Source organism: Oncorhynchus clarkii, chromosome 1, assembly GCF_045791955.1.
Source record: "Oncorhynchus clarkii lewisi isolate Uvic-CL-2024 chromosome 1, UVic_Ocla_1.0, whole genome shotgun sequence".
NCBI classification, from domain to species: domain Eukaryota; kingdom Metazoa; phylum Chordata; class Actinopteri; order Salmoniformes; family Salmonidae; genus Oncorhynchus; species Oncorhynchus clarkii.
This window is the reverse complement of record NC_092147.1, coordinates 57709303-57727712: the sequence shown is the minus strand read 5'-3', so window position 1 is coordinate 57727712 and position 18410 is coordinate 57709303. Positions and strand designations below refer to the sequence as shown.

General features: G+C 41.1%; 1 protein-coding gene across 1 annotated transcript; it reads left to right on the top strand.

The window, feature by feature from the left end:
- The first annotated feature begins 1912 nt into the window (after positions 1 to 1912).
- On the top strand, positions 1913 to 9645 carry LOC139416627 (sperm flagellar 1). Its single transcript, XM_071165526.1, has 7 exons — positions 1913 to 2077; positions 5712 to 5823; positions 7686 to 7833; positions 8000 to 8045; positions 8667 to 8727; positions 8937 to 9027; positions 9177 to 9645. The coding sequence occupies exons 1-7, from the start codon at positions 1969 to 1971 to the stop codon at positions 9288 to 9290; spliced, it is 681 nt and encodes a 226-aa protein (XP_071021627.1). The 5' UTR covers positions 1913 to 1968; the 3' UTR covers positions 9291 to 9645.
- Positions 9646 to 18410: the final 8765 nt, after the last annotated feature.

Sequence of the window (18410 nt, the reverse complement as noted above, 5' to 3'; positions counted from 1 at the left end):
TGCTGTTATAATGTTAGTTGTCCTTGATGTCCTTTGTTTTAAATGTATTATTTTGTTTTATTATTATTTTTGCATTGTTGTTTGCTGTTTTCTTCTGTCTTTTCCTTTTTTCTCTTTAGTTCATTCTCTTGGTTGTTGATGCATTGGAGGTTTCTTGGGGGTGGGGAATGGGATTAATTGTATTTTTTATTTTCCTCCCCTTGAGCAGGGCATTGACCCTGGATGCTTCTGTGTGTCACTCTGAATGGGAATCTGTTGAATGACTGGTATGATGTAGTTGTTGAGCGGCTTCACTGCAAGTATATTGTATGTTTCGGATATTCAATAATAAATTCAATTAAAAAAAACGTATTAAACAGCATGATCATTACACAGATGCACCCTGTGCTGTGGACAATAAAAGGCCACTCTAAAATGTGCAGTTGTGTCACACAACACAATGTCAAAGATGTCAAAAGTTTTGAGGGAGCATGCACTTGGCATGCTGACTGCAGGAATGTCCACCAGAGCTGTTGCCAGATAATTTAATGTTCATTGCTCTACCATAAACTGCCTCCGACATTGTTTTAGAACATTTGGCAGTACTTCCAACCGGCCTCACAAACGCAGACCACGTGTAACTACGCCAGCCCAGGACATCCACACCCAGCTTCTTCAACTGCGACTAGCCACCCGGGCAGCTGATGAAACTGAGGAGTATTTCTGTCTGTAATAAAGCCCTTTTGCGGGGAAAAACAAATGCTGATTGGCTGGGCCTGGCTCCCCAGTGGGTGGGCCTGGCTCCCAAATGGTTGAACCTATGCCCTCTCAGGCCCACCCATGGCTGCTCCCCTGCCCAGTCACGTGAAATCCATAGATTAGGGCCTAATGAATTTATTTCAATTGACTTATTTACTTAAATGAACTCTAATTCAATAATATCGTTGAAATTGTTGCATGTTACATTTATATTTTTGTTCAGTACAGTAACTGTAACAAATTACATTCGAAAGTAACCTAGCCAAACCTGCAGAGAGGCATGTTTGTTCTACATAGTGTATTTATATCTAAACGTGGCCCTTTGTAGCTCAGTTGGTAAGGCATGGCACCCGTAATGCCAGGGTAGTGGGTTTGATTCCTGCGACCACCCATATGTAAAATGTATGCATGCATGACTATAAGTCTCTTTGGATAAAATACATACTGTATATATTATTAAAATGTTGCATCCTGCTGAACGAACCCAGGGTGAAGGATAGGGAGGAATGGCTTGGGTCAGGTAGGGTCTAAGGGTCCATTTGGACCACTCTGGTTAATCTTGTCATTATTAAAATGTTCAACCTTATTTTACTGTTGGTGTATGATGACTGTATGTATGATGTTGATTGTAATGTTTTGAAGGGTCTATGCAGTCTGCTTTGCATCTCAGTGCACATTTTATACCATACAAAAACATGACAACGAATGTGTAGACATGCTATTTATTGGAAAATATGTTATTATAAAATAATAATATGTCTACACTTTTCAGTGTGTTGTTCTTTCTCTCCCCACTGTCTCTAGCTCACTCCCCCCACTGTCTCTAGCTCACTCATAATTATATTTCTATGGGCTCACTCATTACTGATGAGGTTTGTCTTTTCTCAGTTTCCATACTTGGATATTAGTTACCTAGCAACGAGTTAAACAAACAACCTGTTTCCACTAGATAGCACAGTCACAAAGTTAAAGTTGGCCATATCGTAAATATATATATATTTTTGCTTTTTGGTCTTAATTTTAGATTAGGGTTAGTGATACGGTTATCAGTGAGGTTACGGTTATGTTTAAAATCCGATTTTAAGAAGAGAAATTGTAGAAATGGGCGGGGTTTATGACTTTGTGGCTATGGTAACTAATGACGACCATCGTGGGACGCTAGCTAGCTAACGATACAGGCTAGCTGCAAATCGAAGTGCAAAGTTGTCCGATGAAGGACCGGTATACAGAATGGACAAAGAATTAAACGAAGAAATATTGCAAGACTTGTTTGCCTGGATAGACAAAATACCACTGTCCAGACCTAAGAGGAATATAACAAGAGACTTCAGCGACGGAGGTAGGGTATCTAAAGGAACGACGTCGTCAGGGAGGGGGAGACCCAGTAACAGGAAATTAATCTGCTCTGGCTCCTACTCTGATCTCTAGTTCAATGATGGAAGGCAGATGTAGCTGGGAGGTATGGGAGGATTCTACATGGGGGGGGGTAGTGATCACTCCCCAATCAAGTGTACTGTAAGAATGAGGGTGGAAGATACAGCAGGAAATGGGATGAGGATATATTTTTCAAATTATATTTTCAGGAGTTGAGGGCTGTTGCAGGTGAATTCAAATCAAATTGTATTTGTCACATGCCACTGAATACAACAGGTGTAGTAGACCTTACAGTAAATAAATAAATAAATAAATAAAATAAAATAAAAAAATACAAATAAAAAAAGTTAAAAATAGATAAGTAAAAAATGTAAAATAAAAATAACAACTAATTAAACAGCAGCAGTAAAATAACAAGCGAGGCTATATACAGGGGGTACCAGTATAGTGTCAATGTGCGGGGGCACCGGTTAGTTGAGGTAATTGTAGTAATATGTACATGTAGGTAGAGTCAAAGTGACTATGCATAGATTATAAACAGAGTTTCAGCAGCGTAAAAGAGGGGTCTGGGTAGCCCCTTGATAAGCTGTTCAGGAGTCTTATGGCTTTGAGGTAGAAGCTGTTAAGAAGCCTTTTGGACCTTGACTTTGTGCTCTGGTACCGCTTGAGGTACGGTAGCAGAAAGAACAGTCTATGACTAGGGTGGCTGGAGTCTTTGACAGTTTCCTCTGACACCGTCTGATGTAGAGGTCCTGGATGGCAGGAAGCTTGACCCCAGTGATGTACTGGGCCGTACGCACTACCCTTTGTAATGCCTTGCGGTTGGAGGCAGAGCAGTTGCCATACCAGGCAGTGATGCAACCAGGATGCTCTCGATGGTGCAGCTGTAGAACCTTTTGAGGAACTGGGGACCCATGCCAAATCTTTTCAGTCTTCTGAAGGGGAATAGGCTTTTTCTCTTCACGACTGTCTTAGTGTGTTTGGACCATAATAGTTTGTTGGTGATGTGGACACCAAGGAACTTGAAGCTCTCAACTTGTTCCACTACAGCCCCGTTGATGAGAATGGGGGTGTGCTCGGTCCTCCTTTTCCTGTAGTCCACAATAGAATTCAGTGCAGATATAGAAACAGTGAATGATGTAGGAAGAGGAGCAATAGTAGGGGCTGCAAGGCAGGTGATGGGTACAGGTGGGAGAAGGAGGAATGCAGTTCCCTGGTGGACTGAAGAGTGCAGAGAAGGAAGCTGTGAGTAGGAACGGTGCTTTAAGGATGTTTAAAGGGTCCTAAGCCTAAGCTGTCGTAAGTAGGACCATTAGGACAGTTAAGAGGGAGTATTGGCGTTGGTTTTGTGGAAACATAGGCAGGACTACTCCTCTGGGAGAGGTATGGGGGATGATTAAGAGGATGAGTGGGGTCAGACGAGAATGGGATCTCCCTGTGCTGAAAAGTGGGGAGACTGTTGCAGTGAAAGACATGGAGAATGTATAGATATTAGCCCAGGCATTTGTGAAGGTGCACAGTTTGGTTCCGCTTTAAATGATGTTCAGCTTTTAAAGGCTTCATAAAGCCTTCATAAGCACTACATAAATGTGTTACAAAGCATCTATAACTGTATGCCATGCTTTATAAAGGATTCATAAATGTGGCATAACTGTGTCACATAATCACCAATATGACACAACCCACTATGTCAAATATGATATAATCATGTGCTTTATAAAGGGTGAAATGTTGTGCTGAAGGATGGCATACGCTCTAAAGTGATGTCATGTTAGTCACATTACACCTAATATTGTTCCCAGACACTTCTGCCCAAATGCAAGGAAGGTCTGGTGGACCAACGCATCAAACTTGGCCATCATTAGTTAGGGTAAGGTTTAAAATCACATTTTAAGAAGATAAATTGTGGAAATGGGAGGGTTTAGAAATAATTAAGAATTTTTTACTGTGTTAGCAGGTTTGTTGTGGTGCCATATTCTTTCCATTTTTTAATAATGGATTTAATGGTGCTCCGTGGGATGTTCAAAGTTTCTGATATTTTTTTGTAACCCAACCTTGATCTGTGTTCTCCACAACTCTGTCCCTGACCTGTTTGGAGAGCTCCTTGGTCTTCATGGTGCCGCTTGCTTGGTGGTGTCCCTTGCTTAGTGGTGTTGCAGACTCTGGGGCCTTTCAGAACAGGTGTATATATACTGAGATCATGTGACAGATCATGTGACACTTAGATTGTACACAGGTGGACTTTATTTAACTAATTATGTGACTTGTGAAGGTAATTGGTTGCATCAGATCTTATTTAGGGGCTTCATAGCAAAGGGAGTGAATGCACGCACCACTTTTCCATTTTAAAAAAAAATGACGTTATTTTTTTCATTTCACTTCACCAATTTGGACTATTTTGTGTATGTCCATTACGTGAAATACAAATAAAAAATATATTTAAATTACAGGTTGTAATAAATAGAAAAACGCCAAGGGGGATGAATACTTTTGCAAGGCGCTGTAGTTTGAAGTGAGACAACTTTGGTCATTCATAACACATCCATAAAGACTCTATATTGCATGACCCTGTACTTACAAAAAAGTCTTGCTTCTCTTCCTGCTGGAGGCACTGCATGTTGGTTCCAACATTAAAGTAACTACAAAGAAAGTTAGCAACTCTGTTAGGAAAAGCATTTGTCACACCATCTGGATAAGGGCATTTCTGTGCTGCACCGGAAACTCTAAATGGGAAGATGGGAAACTCCGTTCAATTCATATTACTAAATTCCTCTGGGACACACAAGGCTCAACAGTACATTAAAATTGGTTGGAAAATGTCTGACTGGGAGGTGTGATCATGAGGAGATGGAGACCGTGGAGACACATGTTATTTCAGTGTCAGTAATATGGGAGGGAAAGGGAGAGATTGTTATCAGATTTGAGGAGTAATGGTGTTGAAAAGCCAAGCATAGGTGAACTATGTAGTTATTAGTATTTAGTTTCCTTAATTTCATTGAGGAGACGAGAATAATGGATAGGAGCTATACCTTCCCTGTTTCTGGTCCACACTCCAGTCCAGTTGGTGGCGGTAAAGCATCTTAAAGTTGGTTGCAAAATGCCATATAAAAACCACAGAAGAAGAAGCAGCAGCAGTGGAGCGAGATGGAGGCGGGGTGTGGCTAACAATGATTAGGCCTAGGGTAGAGTTTCCTAAACTCGGTCCTCTGGACTCCAAGGGATGCACGTTTTGTTTTTTGCCCTAACACTACACAGCTGATTCAAATTATCAAAGCTTGATCATTAGTTGATTATTTGAATCAGCTGTGTAGTGCTGGGGCAAAAAAAAACAATATATGCACCCCTTGGGGTTCTGAGGACAGAGGGAAACCCTGGCCTAGGGGATAACTTAGGTACTTGAGTTAACCAACAGCTTTGGTGCTGATCATTTATAAACGATTCATCTATTACAAATAAATGATTTATTCAATGTTTAAATGAATAACTTTTCTTTCTGTTGTCAGTTTCATTGAGCACTGTCCTGTGGTTGTCAACTAAGAAAAGTTAGTCCAGACAGAAACATGTCATTGTAGTGTTGTTTATATCGGCCCTTGTTCCAGTGATGGCTGCCGAGGTCGTCAAGTATTTCTTTCCCAAACTGGTGGAGCTTCACAACTACACCCCAGCCAACTCTATACAGCAAAAACTCAGCAACTGGGGCACTCTCAACAGGCAAGTGTGTGTGTGTGTGTGTGTGTGTGTGTGTGTGTGTGTGTGTGTGTGTGTGTGTGTGTGTGTGTGTGTGTGTGTCTGGGAATCGTAGAGAATTTGATGCTGTATTCTACTTCTAAGCAACTACACAGGGCCGTGAGAACTCCTACTCACTGACCACTGGGTTGGACCACAGCCATTTTGGATCCAGCCATATACAGTTGAAGGTGGAAGTTTACATACACTTAGGTTGAAGTCATTAAAACTTGTTTTTCAACCACTCCACAAATTTTTTTGTTAACAAACTGTAGTTTTGGCAAGTCGTTTAGGACATCTACTTTGTGCATAACACAAGTCATTTTTCCAACAATTGTTGACAGACAGATTATTTCTCTTTTAATTCACTGTATCACAATTCCAGTGGGTCAGAAGTTTACATACACTAAGTTGACTGTGCCTTTAAACAGCTTGGATAATTCCAGGAAATGATGTCATGGCTTTAGAAGCTGCTGATAGGCTAATTGACATCATTTGAGTCAATTTTGAGGTGTACCTATGGATGTATTTCAAGGCCTACCTTCAAACTCAGTGCCTCTTTGCTTGACATCATGGGAAAATCAAAAGAAATCAGCCAAGACCTCAACAACAACAAAAGATTGTAGACCTTCACAAGTCTGGTTCATCCTTGGGAGCAATTTCCAAACGCCTGAAGATACCACGTTCATCTGTACAAACAATAGTACGCAAGTATAAACACCATGGGACCACGCAGCTGTCATACCGCTCAGGAAGGAGGCGTGTTCTGTCTCCTAGACATTAACGTACTTTGGTGCAAAAGTGCAAATCAATCCCAGAACAACAGCAAGGGACCTTGTGAAGATGCTGGAGGAAACCGGTACAAAGATATCTATATCCACAGTAAAAATGAGTCCTATATCGACATAACCTGAAAGGCTGCTCAGCAAGGAAGAAGCCACTGCTCCAAAACCGCCATAAAAAATACAGACTACGGTTTGCAACTGCACATGGGGACAAAGATTTTAAGAAATGTCCTCTGGTCTGATGAAACAAAAATAAAACTGTTTGGCCATAATGACCATTGTTATGTTTGGAGGTAAAGGTGGGAGGCTTGCAAGCTGAAGAACACCATCCCAACCGTGAAGCATGGGGATGGCAGCATCATGTTGTGGGGATGCTTTGCTGCATTAGGGACTGGTGCACTTCACAAAATGGATGGCATCTTGAGGCAGGAAAATAATGTGGATATATTGAAGCAACATCTCAAGACATAAAGTTACAGCTTGGTCGTAAATGGGTCTTCCAAATGGACAATGACCCCAAGCATACTTCAAAAGTTGTGGCAAAATGGCTTAAAGACAACAAAGTCAAGGTATTGGAGTGGCCATCACAAAGCCCTGACATCAATCCTATAGAAACGAATTGACCCAAGTTAAACAATTTAAAGGCAATGCTACCAAATACTAATTGAGTGTATGTAAACTTCTGACCCACTGGGAATGTGATGAAAGAAAATAAAAGCTGAAATAAATCATTCTCTCTACTATTATTCTGACATTTACATTCTTAAAATAAAGTGGTGATGCTAACTGACCTAAGACAAGGAATTTTTTAAATGTCAGGAATTGTGGAAAAACTGAGTTTAAATGTACTTGGCTAAGGTGTATGTAAACTTCCGACTTCAACTGTAGATCCATAGCATGGCGCTAATTGCACACATTAACATATGTTTCCTCTACTCTCGTGCCAGGGGGGGTTCCCTAGCTACAGATCTAGGTACAGCTCCCCTCCCCCCAATCTAACTTTAACCATTAGTGGGAGAAATGCAAAACTGACCCCAAATCAGCGTGTTTCCATGTTGACAGGAAGGTGTTCTCCAAGCTGAACTTCCACATCCCAGAGGAGACTGTGAAGAGGATAGTGGTGAGCACTGCTGGAGTAATAGAGCCTGTCCTGTGTTCGCTCCGAGAAAGGATTGACGACAAGAGACAGCAATGCACTGAAGACACACTGGTGTGTGTGTGTGTGTGTGTGTGTGACCATCTAACATTCGATCAAACAACCTTTGCTGATCAAACATTTCATTCTCATCATGCACACATCCAGTCCCTGTTCATAGGGTAGAGAATAGAACAGAGGTGTAAAATAAAAACACACTAACTATTCTTCTGTCTCCTAGGATGTGGAATACTACAACAACAGAAACCGAGAGAAACCTCTCACAGGTACAGAAACCTGATCCCTGACCTAACCCCTGACTCAGGCAGTGTGTACAGAGCTGTTGGTTCTCTCTCTGCAGTGAAGACAAACACTTGTATAATGTGACACAGTTATACATAGGGTGACTCCTCTGCTGACCCAGATATACTCAGCACCTTCAGTTAGTTGGTATTTAGAGGAGGTGACTGAGTCAGAACTTGGTCAGCTGCACACGCACAGAGACAAAGACACACACACACACACACAAAAGTGGGTCAGGAGCCACTGCGGTCAGTAATGACCTTTAAAGGGCTGAGAATGTATGGGAGCATCCAACAACATCACTGTCTCCATTAGAAGTATCCATGTAACTCTGTCTGTTGTCTGTAAGCAAACCCTAACCCCCCAGACCTCCCATTCAGTCCATAGGATGCCCAGGCTGTGTCCTCTCAGCCCAAAGCCAGTAGTCTCACTGTTCTATCTACCTTCTCCTGCTGACGTACCGATAGACACACGGATAGAGAGGCATCCTTCTACTGCTGACGGACGGGCAGACAGACAGACAAGATAGACAGATTAGATTTGTGGTGCAAATGTAACATCACTCAGTGGATTGTCTCTGTTTCTCCATCTTCTGTGTCCCTCAGAGCCACCTCCCAAGAAGAAAGAGGAGAGGGCACACGTACACCAACACACAGACAAGACAAGGTACTACTAGCACTCACGGTGTGTCAGTCTTTAAATGTAATGGATGTGTTCCAGGTCATCCCACCGTAGTCATGCTGCACAGATTATCAGACCTCAGACATCTGGAGGAGGAACCATATTCATTTGTTATAGTAATCCTCTGAGATGTGCAGCACAACAGCAAAACATATTGTACAATCTGGACTTTTCTATAATGTGTGTGTGTGTAGCACTGTGCTAGGTTCTCAGGTGGACCCAACCATCCGTCTTGTGCTGGAGGAGAAGGAGCAAGCTCTACTTGCCCTACAGGAGACTGTGGAGGTACACACACACACACACACTCTTTGGGCGGCAGGGTTACAGGTGTAATCTGGCCTCTTGAGTGACACTTTCTGAGTGTAGTGTAGTGGGAATGTGTCACTATCCGTGTGTGTGTGTGTGTGTGTGTGTGTGTGTGTGTGTGTGTGTAGATCCTGCAGATCAAGGTGAACAGACTGGAACACTTGGTTCAGCTAAAGGACATGAGACTTGAAGACCTGACACGCCATCTGGAGAGATACAAGGCCAGGGCTAACGTGCCTTGATACACACCGAAGCGGACACACTCAGAAACACACAGAAACTCTCAGACACAACTAGAAACAACAAACACACCTCTCCTTTTTATAAACTAAATTTTTCTAACAACTAATGCTTGTTTTGCCATCAGCCTGTACTTTTCTATAAGCTAGCACTGAATGTTTTGTGAAGTATTTTTTAATTTGTTGCATTTATTAAATCATAACAGATGATATTGTATTGAGAATGTGTGTGTGTTTTCTATCTATAATGTGCTAGATTGAGTGGACTACTAGACTATAAGGTTTGTAGTGTGGATCTTATGTGTGTCTATTGCTGTGCCCTTATAACAGCCATGTGACCACTAACCTCTGAAGCTGTCTAAATAAAACACTGACACTAAATCTGTCCAGTCTCCTTTCTGATCCATGCGTATGCTGTGTTAACAGGAGAGAAGTTAGGAGACGAGAGGGGAAATAAAATAGAGGATATGATGGGAAACTAAACTCTATCACTCAGTCATCTGACATGTCCAAATGTCTCATGTGGATTTAAAATCAGATTAAATTCTCACTCAATTTAATGGGTCAAATCTTACAGCAGTTTTTAGTGCAGCAGATAAGTTATTTCATCAGAACGGTCGAACATCTACCCACATCCAGCCCTAACCACAGCCGCATACAAATTGTATCGGCTCTAGCAATTGAGCCTGGGGAAGACGTTAGTGTGTTTTTGTGACTGGGCTCTCATAGGATTATTCATGATTCTTTGAAACTCAGGTTTATTCTAATAATTATCAACAGTCTAAAACAGGAGAAGTGGTTGATGTGCTCCTGTAACATACAAGGAAGGACATGAGTGTAGGGGAGCCAGCAATCTCACTCCTACCAAAGGCTAATGCTGGGAACAAGGTTAGAGGGGAGTCAGTAGCATTGACCATCGTCATTGTCGTATAACTAACAAACTTATTCCTAGTTGAATTTTAGGGGGAGTGGAGGCAACATTGCTCATGTTCACTGTGGTGAATAACCTGGGGTGGCAGGGAAGCCTAGTGGTTAGAGCATTGGACTAGTAACCGGAAGGTTGCAAGTTCAAACCCCCAAGCTGGCAGGGTACAAATCTGTCGTTCTGCCCCTGAACAGGCAGTTAACCCACTGTTCCTAGGCCATCATTGAAAATAAGAATTTGTTCTTAACTGACTTGCCTAGTTAAATAAAGGTACAAATTAAATACAGGGGATTTTTAAATAAATTAAACTGAAATTGTTACCATTGTTCAAATGGATACAAACCGTAGTCCTCATATTTCTGAGTAATATTCCTTGAATTATGAATGGTGTAAGGGTAAATGTTATTCACACTACACATAGCATATATGCTTGGCCTTGAACTGTGGGAGAGAGACCTCAGAGGGGTTACTCCTTCCTTCCAGTAAGACTCCTGTGCTATGACTGAGTGTGTGATAATATGTCATTTTATTGGGTTTCTTTTTCTTTTCTTTTGTACTTTAGTTTATTTAGTAAATATTTTCTTAACTCTATTTCTTGAACTGCATTGTTGGTTAAGGGCTTGTAAGTAAGCATTTCACAGTCAGGTCTGCACCTGTTGTATTCGGCCCATGTGACAAATTCGGGCACATGTGACCGGCCAAATCGAGCCGGTTGGTCACAAATGTGGAACAAGTCAAGGGGCACTGTAGCTGTTGTTGGCAGAGAGGTTTGTAACTTTCTTTCTTAATGGCTTATAAACTGTCACCAGGCAGTCCAAAACTCCATTCCACCAAAAGAGGCTGAAATTTCAGGCGGCCTTTTCAAACAGTTCCTACACTAAAAGGGCATTATCAACATTTTCACAATTTCATGCTATTATTCCAACCTCGTAGTGTGTAAACATATATAAAACACAGGAAAACAGGGTTTTGACAAGCACAGACCAGTAGGTTTGTCGAGCGGCTGCCAGCCAAGAGTACTTAGCACCTCTGAACAGAGCGCCAGACGTAATTTGCAAACACACTGTGCAGACCAACAATCAGTCTGGTGAGCAGAGGATTAGGGAGAAGGGGCTGTACACACACGCCTAACTCTGAGATAGAAACACACTAACTCACTCTAGCAATCAAGAATTTTGCTGGTGCCGTTAACACAAAACATGAAAGCAGAGTGGCCGGCTGTGTGGGAAGTGGGGAGCAGTAAGAAAACGAAGGTCATCCACCCCACCCTACACACAAACCCTAACCATGACCCTAACCCATATCCTTCCTTCCTCTCTAAACAGCTGATGGTCCAACAGTGCAGAAGACTTACAAGTAGTGAGGGTCGTGTGTGTGTGTGTGTGTGTGTGTGTGTGTGTGTGTGTGTGTGTGTGTGTGTGTGTGTGTGTGTGTGTGTGTGTGTGTGTGTGTGTGTGTGTGTGTGTGTGTGTGTGTGTGTGTGTGTGTGTGTGCGTGCGTGCGTGCGTGCGTGCGTGCGTGCGTGCGTGCGTGCGTGCGTGCGTGCGTAGTCGTCAGATTCTTAAGCCTTGTTCACACTGCAGGCCTTGATCCTCCAATCAGTTTTGTTTTCAAATCCGTTTTGGAAAAGTGACTGTCTCTACAGTAAGTTACAAGTGACCAAATCAGATTTGTGTATGTTCAGACAGCATCCTTTGCTGACATGGCTACGCTAGTTGTCATAGTAACGACGGGTGTGTGCGCAGTGGTATACTGAAGCTAAGATGACAACCATGCCTGCCATGGACGTTTCCCAGTTGCTTTGAATGTTCAAAATCATAGTGTCAAAACCCTTTTAAAGCCTCAAAGGATAAGATGATCCAACTTTCAAAACAAGTCCTTTTTGGCTAGCCACCACAGTCAACTAGCTAGCTAGGTAGCTGTTTAATCTTTCTATCACATTCACAATTTTTTTGTGTTCTTGTCAGGCTACCACATATCTTGTCAAACTGTCAACAGATTAATAAATACTACTATTGTAGTGTGCTGTTTGTCTGTTCAGATTGCAGGAAAAAGAACAGAATCGGATTTGCAATAAACAATTATTTGAGTAATTTCAAACTGCCTGTGTGAACAAGGCTTTAGGGCAGATTTTCTTCATCATCCCAGTGTTGAGATTCTGACATTTCTAGCATTCAGACTCATGAAAAAGGCGTCTTATTTTGGTTGAAATCTAATTAAACTACTGACCAGTTATCTAAATGCTACTCAATTAATAGACACCAATCTATATAAACATGTGCATAGTGTCTTGGGCCATGCACCCATTGGATATACAGTGCCTTGCGAAAGAATTCGGCCCCCTTGAACTTTGCGACCTTTTGCCACATTTCAGGCTTCAAACATAAAGATATAAAACTGTATTTTTTTGTGAAGAATCAACAACAAGTGGGACACAATCATGAAGTGGAACGACATTTATTGGATATTTCAAACTTTTTTAACAAATCAAAAACTGAAAAATTGGGCATGCAAAATTATTCAGCCCCCTTAAGTTAATACTTTGTAGCGCCACCTTTTGCTGCGATTACAGCTGTAAGTCGCTTGGGGTATGTCTCTATCAGTTTTGCACATCGAGAGACTGACATTTTTTCCCACTCCTCCTTGCAAAACAGCTCGAGCTCAGTGAGGTTGGATGGAGAGCATTTGTGAACAGCAGTTTTCAGTTCTTTCCACAGATTCTCGATTGGATTCAGGTCTGGACTTTGACTTGGCCATATCCATTCTGGATATGTTTATTTTTGAACCATTGCATTGTAGATTTTGCTTTATGTTTTGGATCATTGTCTTGTTGGAAGACAAATCTCCGTCCCAGTCACAGGTCTTTTGCAGACTCCATCAGGTTTTCTTCCAGAATGGTCCTGTATTTGGCTCCATCCATCTTCCCATCAATTTTAACCATCTTCCCTGTCCCTGCTGAAGAAAAGCAGGCCCAAACCATGATTCTGCCACCACCATGTTTGACAGTGGGGATGGTGTGTTCAGGGTGATGAGCTGTGTTGCTTTTACGCCAAACATAACGTTTTGCATTGTTGCCAAAAAGTTCAATTTTGGTTTCATCTGACCAGAGCACCTTCTTCCACATGTTTGGTGTGTCTCCCAGGTGGCTTGTGGCAAACTTTAAACGACACATTTTATGGATATCTTTAAGAAATGGCTTTCTTCTTGCCACTCTTCCATAAAGGCCAGATTTGTGCAATATACGACGATTGTTGTCCTATGGACAGAGTCTCCCACCTCAGCTGTAGATCTCTGCAGTTCATCCAGAGTGATCATGGGCCTCTTGGCTGCATCTCTGATCAGTCTTCTCCTTGTATGAGCTGAAAGTTTAGAGGGACGGCCAGGTCTTGGTAGATTTGCAGTGGTCTGATACTCCTTCCATTTCAATATTATCGCTTGCACAGTGCTCCTTGGGATGTTTAAAGCTTGGGAAATCTTTTTGTATCCAAATCCGGCTTTAAACTTCTTCACAACAGTATCTCGGACCTGCCTGGTGTGTTCCTTGTTCTTCATGATGCTCTCTGCGCTTTTAACGGACCTCTGAGACTATCACAGTGCAGGTGCATTTATACGGAGACTTGATTACACACAGGTGGATTGTATTTATCATCATTAGTCATTTAGGTCAACATTGGATCATTCAGAGATCCTCACTGAACTTCTGGAGAGAGTTTGCTGCACTGAAAGTAAAGGGGATGAATAATTTTGCACGCCCAATTTTTCAGTTTTTGATTTGTTAAAAAAGTTTGAAATATCCAATAAATGTTGTTCCACTTCATGATTGTGTCCCACTTGTTGTTGATTCTTTACAAAAAAATACAGTTTTATATCTTTATGTTTGAAGCCTGAAATGTGGCAAAAGGTCGCAAAGTTCAAGGGGGCCGAATACTTTCGCAAGGCACTGTAAGTCACGAGAAACATTACAATGATACAAATTGGTGTTATGTTTTTTTTTCATCAGGGTTTGCATGATTCAGCTTAACACAGTTGGCAAACAACAGCTGGCAGAGCGCACCAAAAGGTGTTCGTACTGTACCCAGTCAACACGCTGAACTTGGGCCTATTCCGAGACTAGGGGCTCCAATGGACTCGGACTCAGGGGGGGCTTCATCCGGGCCGAGCTGTTCCCGAGTCAGTAAAATGAGTCCGGCAGAATCATATCACTCTGGGCCATGGCTAATGGTACTCAGGCCGAGTCCACCTCAGCTTATCTGGCTCGATTAACTATTTCAGGAGTAGGGCCATTTGAGAAATGTGATATATTTAACCTCCAAGTCATCGAATTTGCTATGTCATTACAAGCAGAAAATGACCTACAGCTATCATAGAGGGTCCCTAATTTAAAGAATCTCTGATGCTATTAATGTTTGGCTTTTATTACCCAGTTAGCAAAATTACTCCGGTGCAGCTGTGGGCCACATACTTTGTTGTTCTGACCTAGTACACGCCTGGGTCCTCGGCCCAAAGCTGCTGCACACCTAATCAAATTGCTACCCAGACTATTTGCATTGCCCCCCCCCCCCCCTCTCTTTTACACCGCTGCTCCTCTCTGTTGTTATCATCTATGCATACTCACTTTAATAACTCTACCCACATGTACATATTACCTCAGCTAACCGGTGCCCCCCTGTAAATAGCCCCGCTATTGTTATTTACTGCTCCTCTTTAATTATTTGTTTTTCTTATCTCTGACTTTTTTAAAAACTTTTCTAGGGGGGGGATTTTCTTAAAACTGCATCGTTGGCTAAGGGCTTGTAAAGTAAGCATTTCACCTGTTGTATTCGGCGCATGTGACAAATAACATTTGATTTGCTTTGATATAGCCTCTCTATTGTTATTTTACTGCAGCTCTTTAATTACTTGTTACTTTTATTTCTTATTCTTATCCGTGATTTTATTTTATTTTTTTATTTTTTTATTTTTTTTAACTGCATTGTTGGTTAGGGGCTCTCGTAAGTAAGTATTTCACTGTAAGGTCTACACTTGTTGTATTCGACGCATGTGACTAATACAATTTGATTTGATTTGATTTTATATATTTTATATACAGTATCATTCAAACATTTGGACACTCCTACATTTCTTCATTTTTACTATTTTCTACATTGTAAAATAATAGTGAAGACATCAAAACTATGAAATAACACACATAGAATCATGTAGTGTTAAACAAATCAAAATATATTTTATATTTGAGATTCTTCAAAGTAGCCACCCGTTGTCTTGATGACAGCTTTTCACACTCTTGGCATTCTCTCAACCAGCTTCATGAGGTAGTCACCTGGAATGCATTTCAATTAACAGGTGTGCCTTGTTAAAAGTTAATTTGAGGAATTTCTTTCCTTCTTATTGCGTGTTGTGTTGTGAAAAGGTAGGGGTGGTATACAAAAAAAAATACTTTTTTGGTAAATTACCAAGTCCATTTATGGCAAGAACAGCTCAAATAAGCAAAGAGAAACGACAGTCCTAAGACATGAAGGTCAGTCAATAGGAAAAATGTATTCAGTGTAGTCGCAAAAACCATCCAGCGCTATGATGGAACTGGCTCTCATGAGGACCGCCACAGGAAAGGAAGACCCAGAGTTACCTCTGCTGTAGAGGATAAGTTCATTAGAGTTACCAGCTTCAGATGTTGCCACATCTCAACATCAACTGTTCAGAGGAGACTGCATGAATCAGGCCTTTATGGTCGAATTGTGGCAATGAAACCACTACTAAAAGACACAAATAAGAGGAAGAGACTTGCTTGGGCCAAGAAACATGAGCAATGGACATTAGGCCGGTGGAAATGTGTCCTTTTTGGTTCCTACTGCCATGTCTTTATGAGACGCAAAGTAGGTGAACTCCGCAGAGTAGGAGGTGTGATGGTGTGTGGGTGCTTTGATTTTGACACTGTCAGTAAATAATTTAGAATTCAAGGCACACTTAACCAGCATTGCTACCACAGCGTTCTGCAGCGATACACCATCCCATCTGGTTTGCGCTTAGTTGGAAGATAATTTGTTTTTCAACAGGCCAATGGCCCAAAACACACCTCCAGGCTGTGTAAGGGCAATTTTACCAAGAAGGAGAGTGATGGAGTGCTGCATCAGATGACCTGGCCTCCACAATCACCCAACCTCAACCCAATTGAGATGGTTTGGAATGAGTTGGAACGCAGAGTGGAGGAAAAGCAGCCTACAAGTGCTCAGCATGTGTGGGAACTGCTTCAAGAATGTTGGAAAAACATTCCAGGTGAAGCTGGTTGAGAGAATGCCAACTAGAGCCCTACAGAATCAAGTTCATGTTAGCTAACTAGCTAGCTAGCTACCTTAAAATAGCTTGCAAATGAACTTTACCTAATCAATTTTGGTAGCTAGTATCAGACTACAACACAGGAGTTATAAACTCTTAATAACAATGACTTCCAAAAATATATTACAAAGAATAAAAAAGCTTGCTACTTAGCAATAAAGGAAAGACGAACTTTACAAGCCATGACAGCTAACAGCTGGGATCCATTGGGGAACATGTTTTTGTATTTAAAGAAAATATATATTATTATATATTTTTTGTACAATAATAAATAAATACAAAATAAGATGGGGAAGAATATACAAATGGGCCAGGGGGTACATTAACACATTACACAAAGACCTTAAGGGATATACACACACATTTATCATTCTTGGTCAGAGAATGCCAAGAGTATGCAAAGCTGTCATCCAGGCAAAAGGTGGCTACTTTGAAGAATCTCAATATAAAATTTGGATTTGTTCAACACATTTTTGGTTACTACATCATTCCGTATGTGTTATTTTATAGTTTTGATGTATTCACTATTATTCGGCAATGTAGAAAATAGTACAAAATTAAAAGAAAGACCCTTGAATGAGTAGTTGCGTACTGTATTGGCATGGTTCGCTGGCCCTTGACTTAATCTCGGGCCTAACACCCATCCCTAAATATTCTCCAAATACCAGCTTCGAGGGTATTATCACTTTTATACAAGGGTTACTAGCCCTTCTCTAAATAGCCCATCCAACTACCTCATCCCCATACTGTATTTATTTATTTTGCACCCCAGTATCTCTACTTGTACATTCATCTTCTGCACATCTATCGCTCCAGTGTTAAATTGCTATATTGTAATTATCTCCCACGATGGCCTATTTTATTGCCTTTACCTCCCCTATCTTACCTCATTTGCACACACTGTACATATACTTTTTTTTCTCTACTGTATTATTGACTGTATGTTTGTTTATTCCATGTGTAACTCTGTGTTGTTGTATGTGTCGAACTGCTTTGCTTTATCTTGGCCAGGTTCCATGAGAACTTGTTGTCAAGTAGCCTACCTGGTTAATTAAAGGTGAAAAAAATGAAAACATTTACTTAATATTAGGATAGTTGATAAATAAAATGTTGGAAGCCTATAGAAAGCTGATGGAATCCTCCTATTTTTAATAGAGGCCATCAAAACTCACAATTGCATAGCCTATAGAAATATTGCTCAACATGAGCTTATGGACACTTTATTCGATTTTTGATTACACTTGCATTGATGTCAGAGTGATTAGAGGGACAACACAGTGCTGAGTACCAGGCAGTTAGCAAGTTTGGTAGGCTACTAATGACCAGCAGCAGCATCAGAGCTTGGAGAAGCCTAATTACCGTGAATAAATGGTCACATGGAATTTGACTGCCATCATCAAATCAAATCAAATTTTATTGGTCACATACACATAGTTAGCAGATGTTAATGTGAGTGTAGCGAAATGCTTGTGCTTCTAGTTCTGACCATGCAGTAATATCTAACAAGCAATCTAACAATTTCACAACAACTACCGTTTACAAACAAGTGTAAAGGAATGAATATGACTATGTATATATAAATATATGGATGAGCGATGGCAGAACGGCATAGGCAAGATGCAGTAGATGGTATAGAGTACAGTATATACATATGAGATGAGTAATGTAGGGTATGTAAACATTATATAAAGTGGCATTGTTTAAAGTGTCTAGTGATACGTTTATTACATCAAATGTTTAATTATTAAAGTGGCTAGAGATTTGAGTTGGCAGCAGCCACTCAATGTTAGTGATAGCTGTTTAACAGTCTGATGGCCTTGAGATAGAAGCTGTTTTTCAGTCTCTCGGTCCCAGCTTTGATGCAC

Bases quoted from the DNA above. Each gene is read 5' to 3' on its own strand.
- LOC139416627 (XM_071165526.1), top strand. From the start codon at position 1,969: ATGGACAAAGAATTAAACGAAGAAATATTGCAAGACTTGTTTGCCTGG. The intron at 8,728-8,936 runs GTACTACTAGCA...GTGTGTGTGTAG, and splicing joins CAACACACAGACAAGACAAG to CACTGTGCTAGGTTCTCAGG. The intron at 9,028-9,176 runs GTACACACACAC...GTGTGTGTGTAG, and splicing joins CCCTACAGGAGACTGTGGAG to ATCCTGCAGATCAAGGTGAA.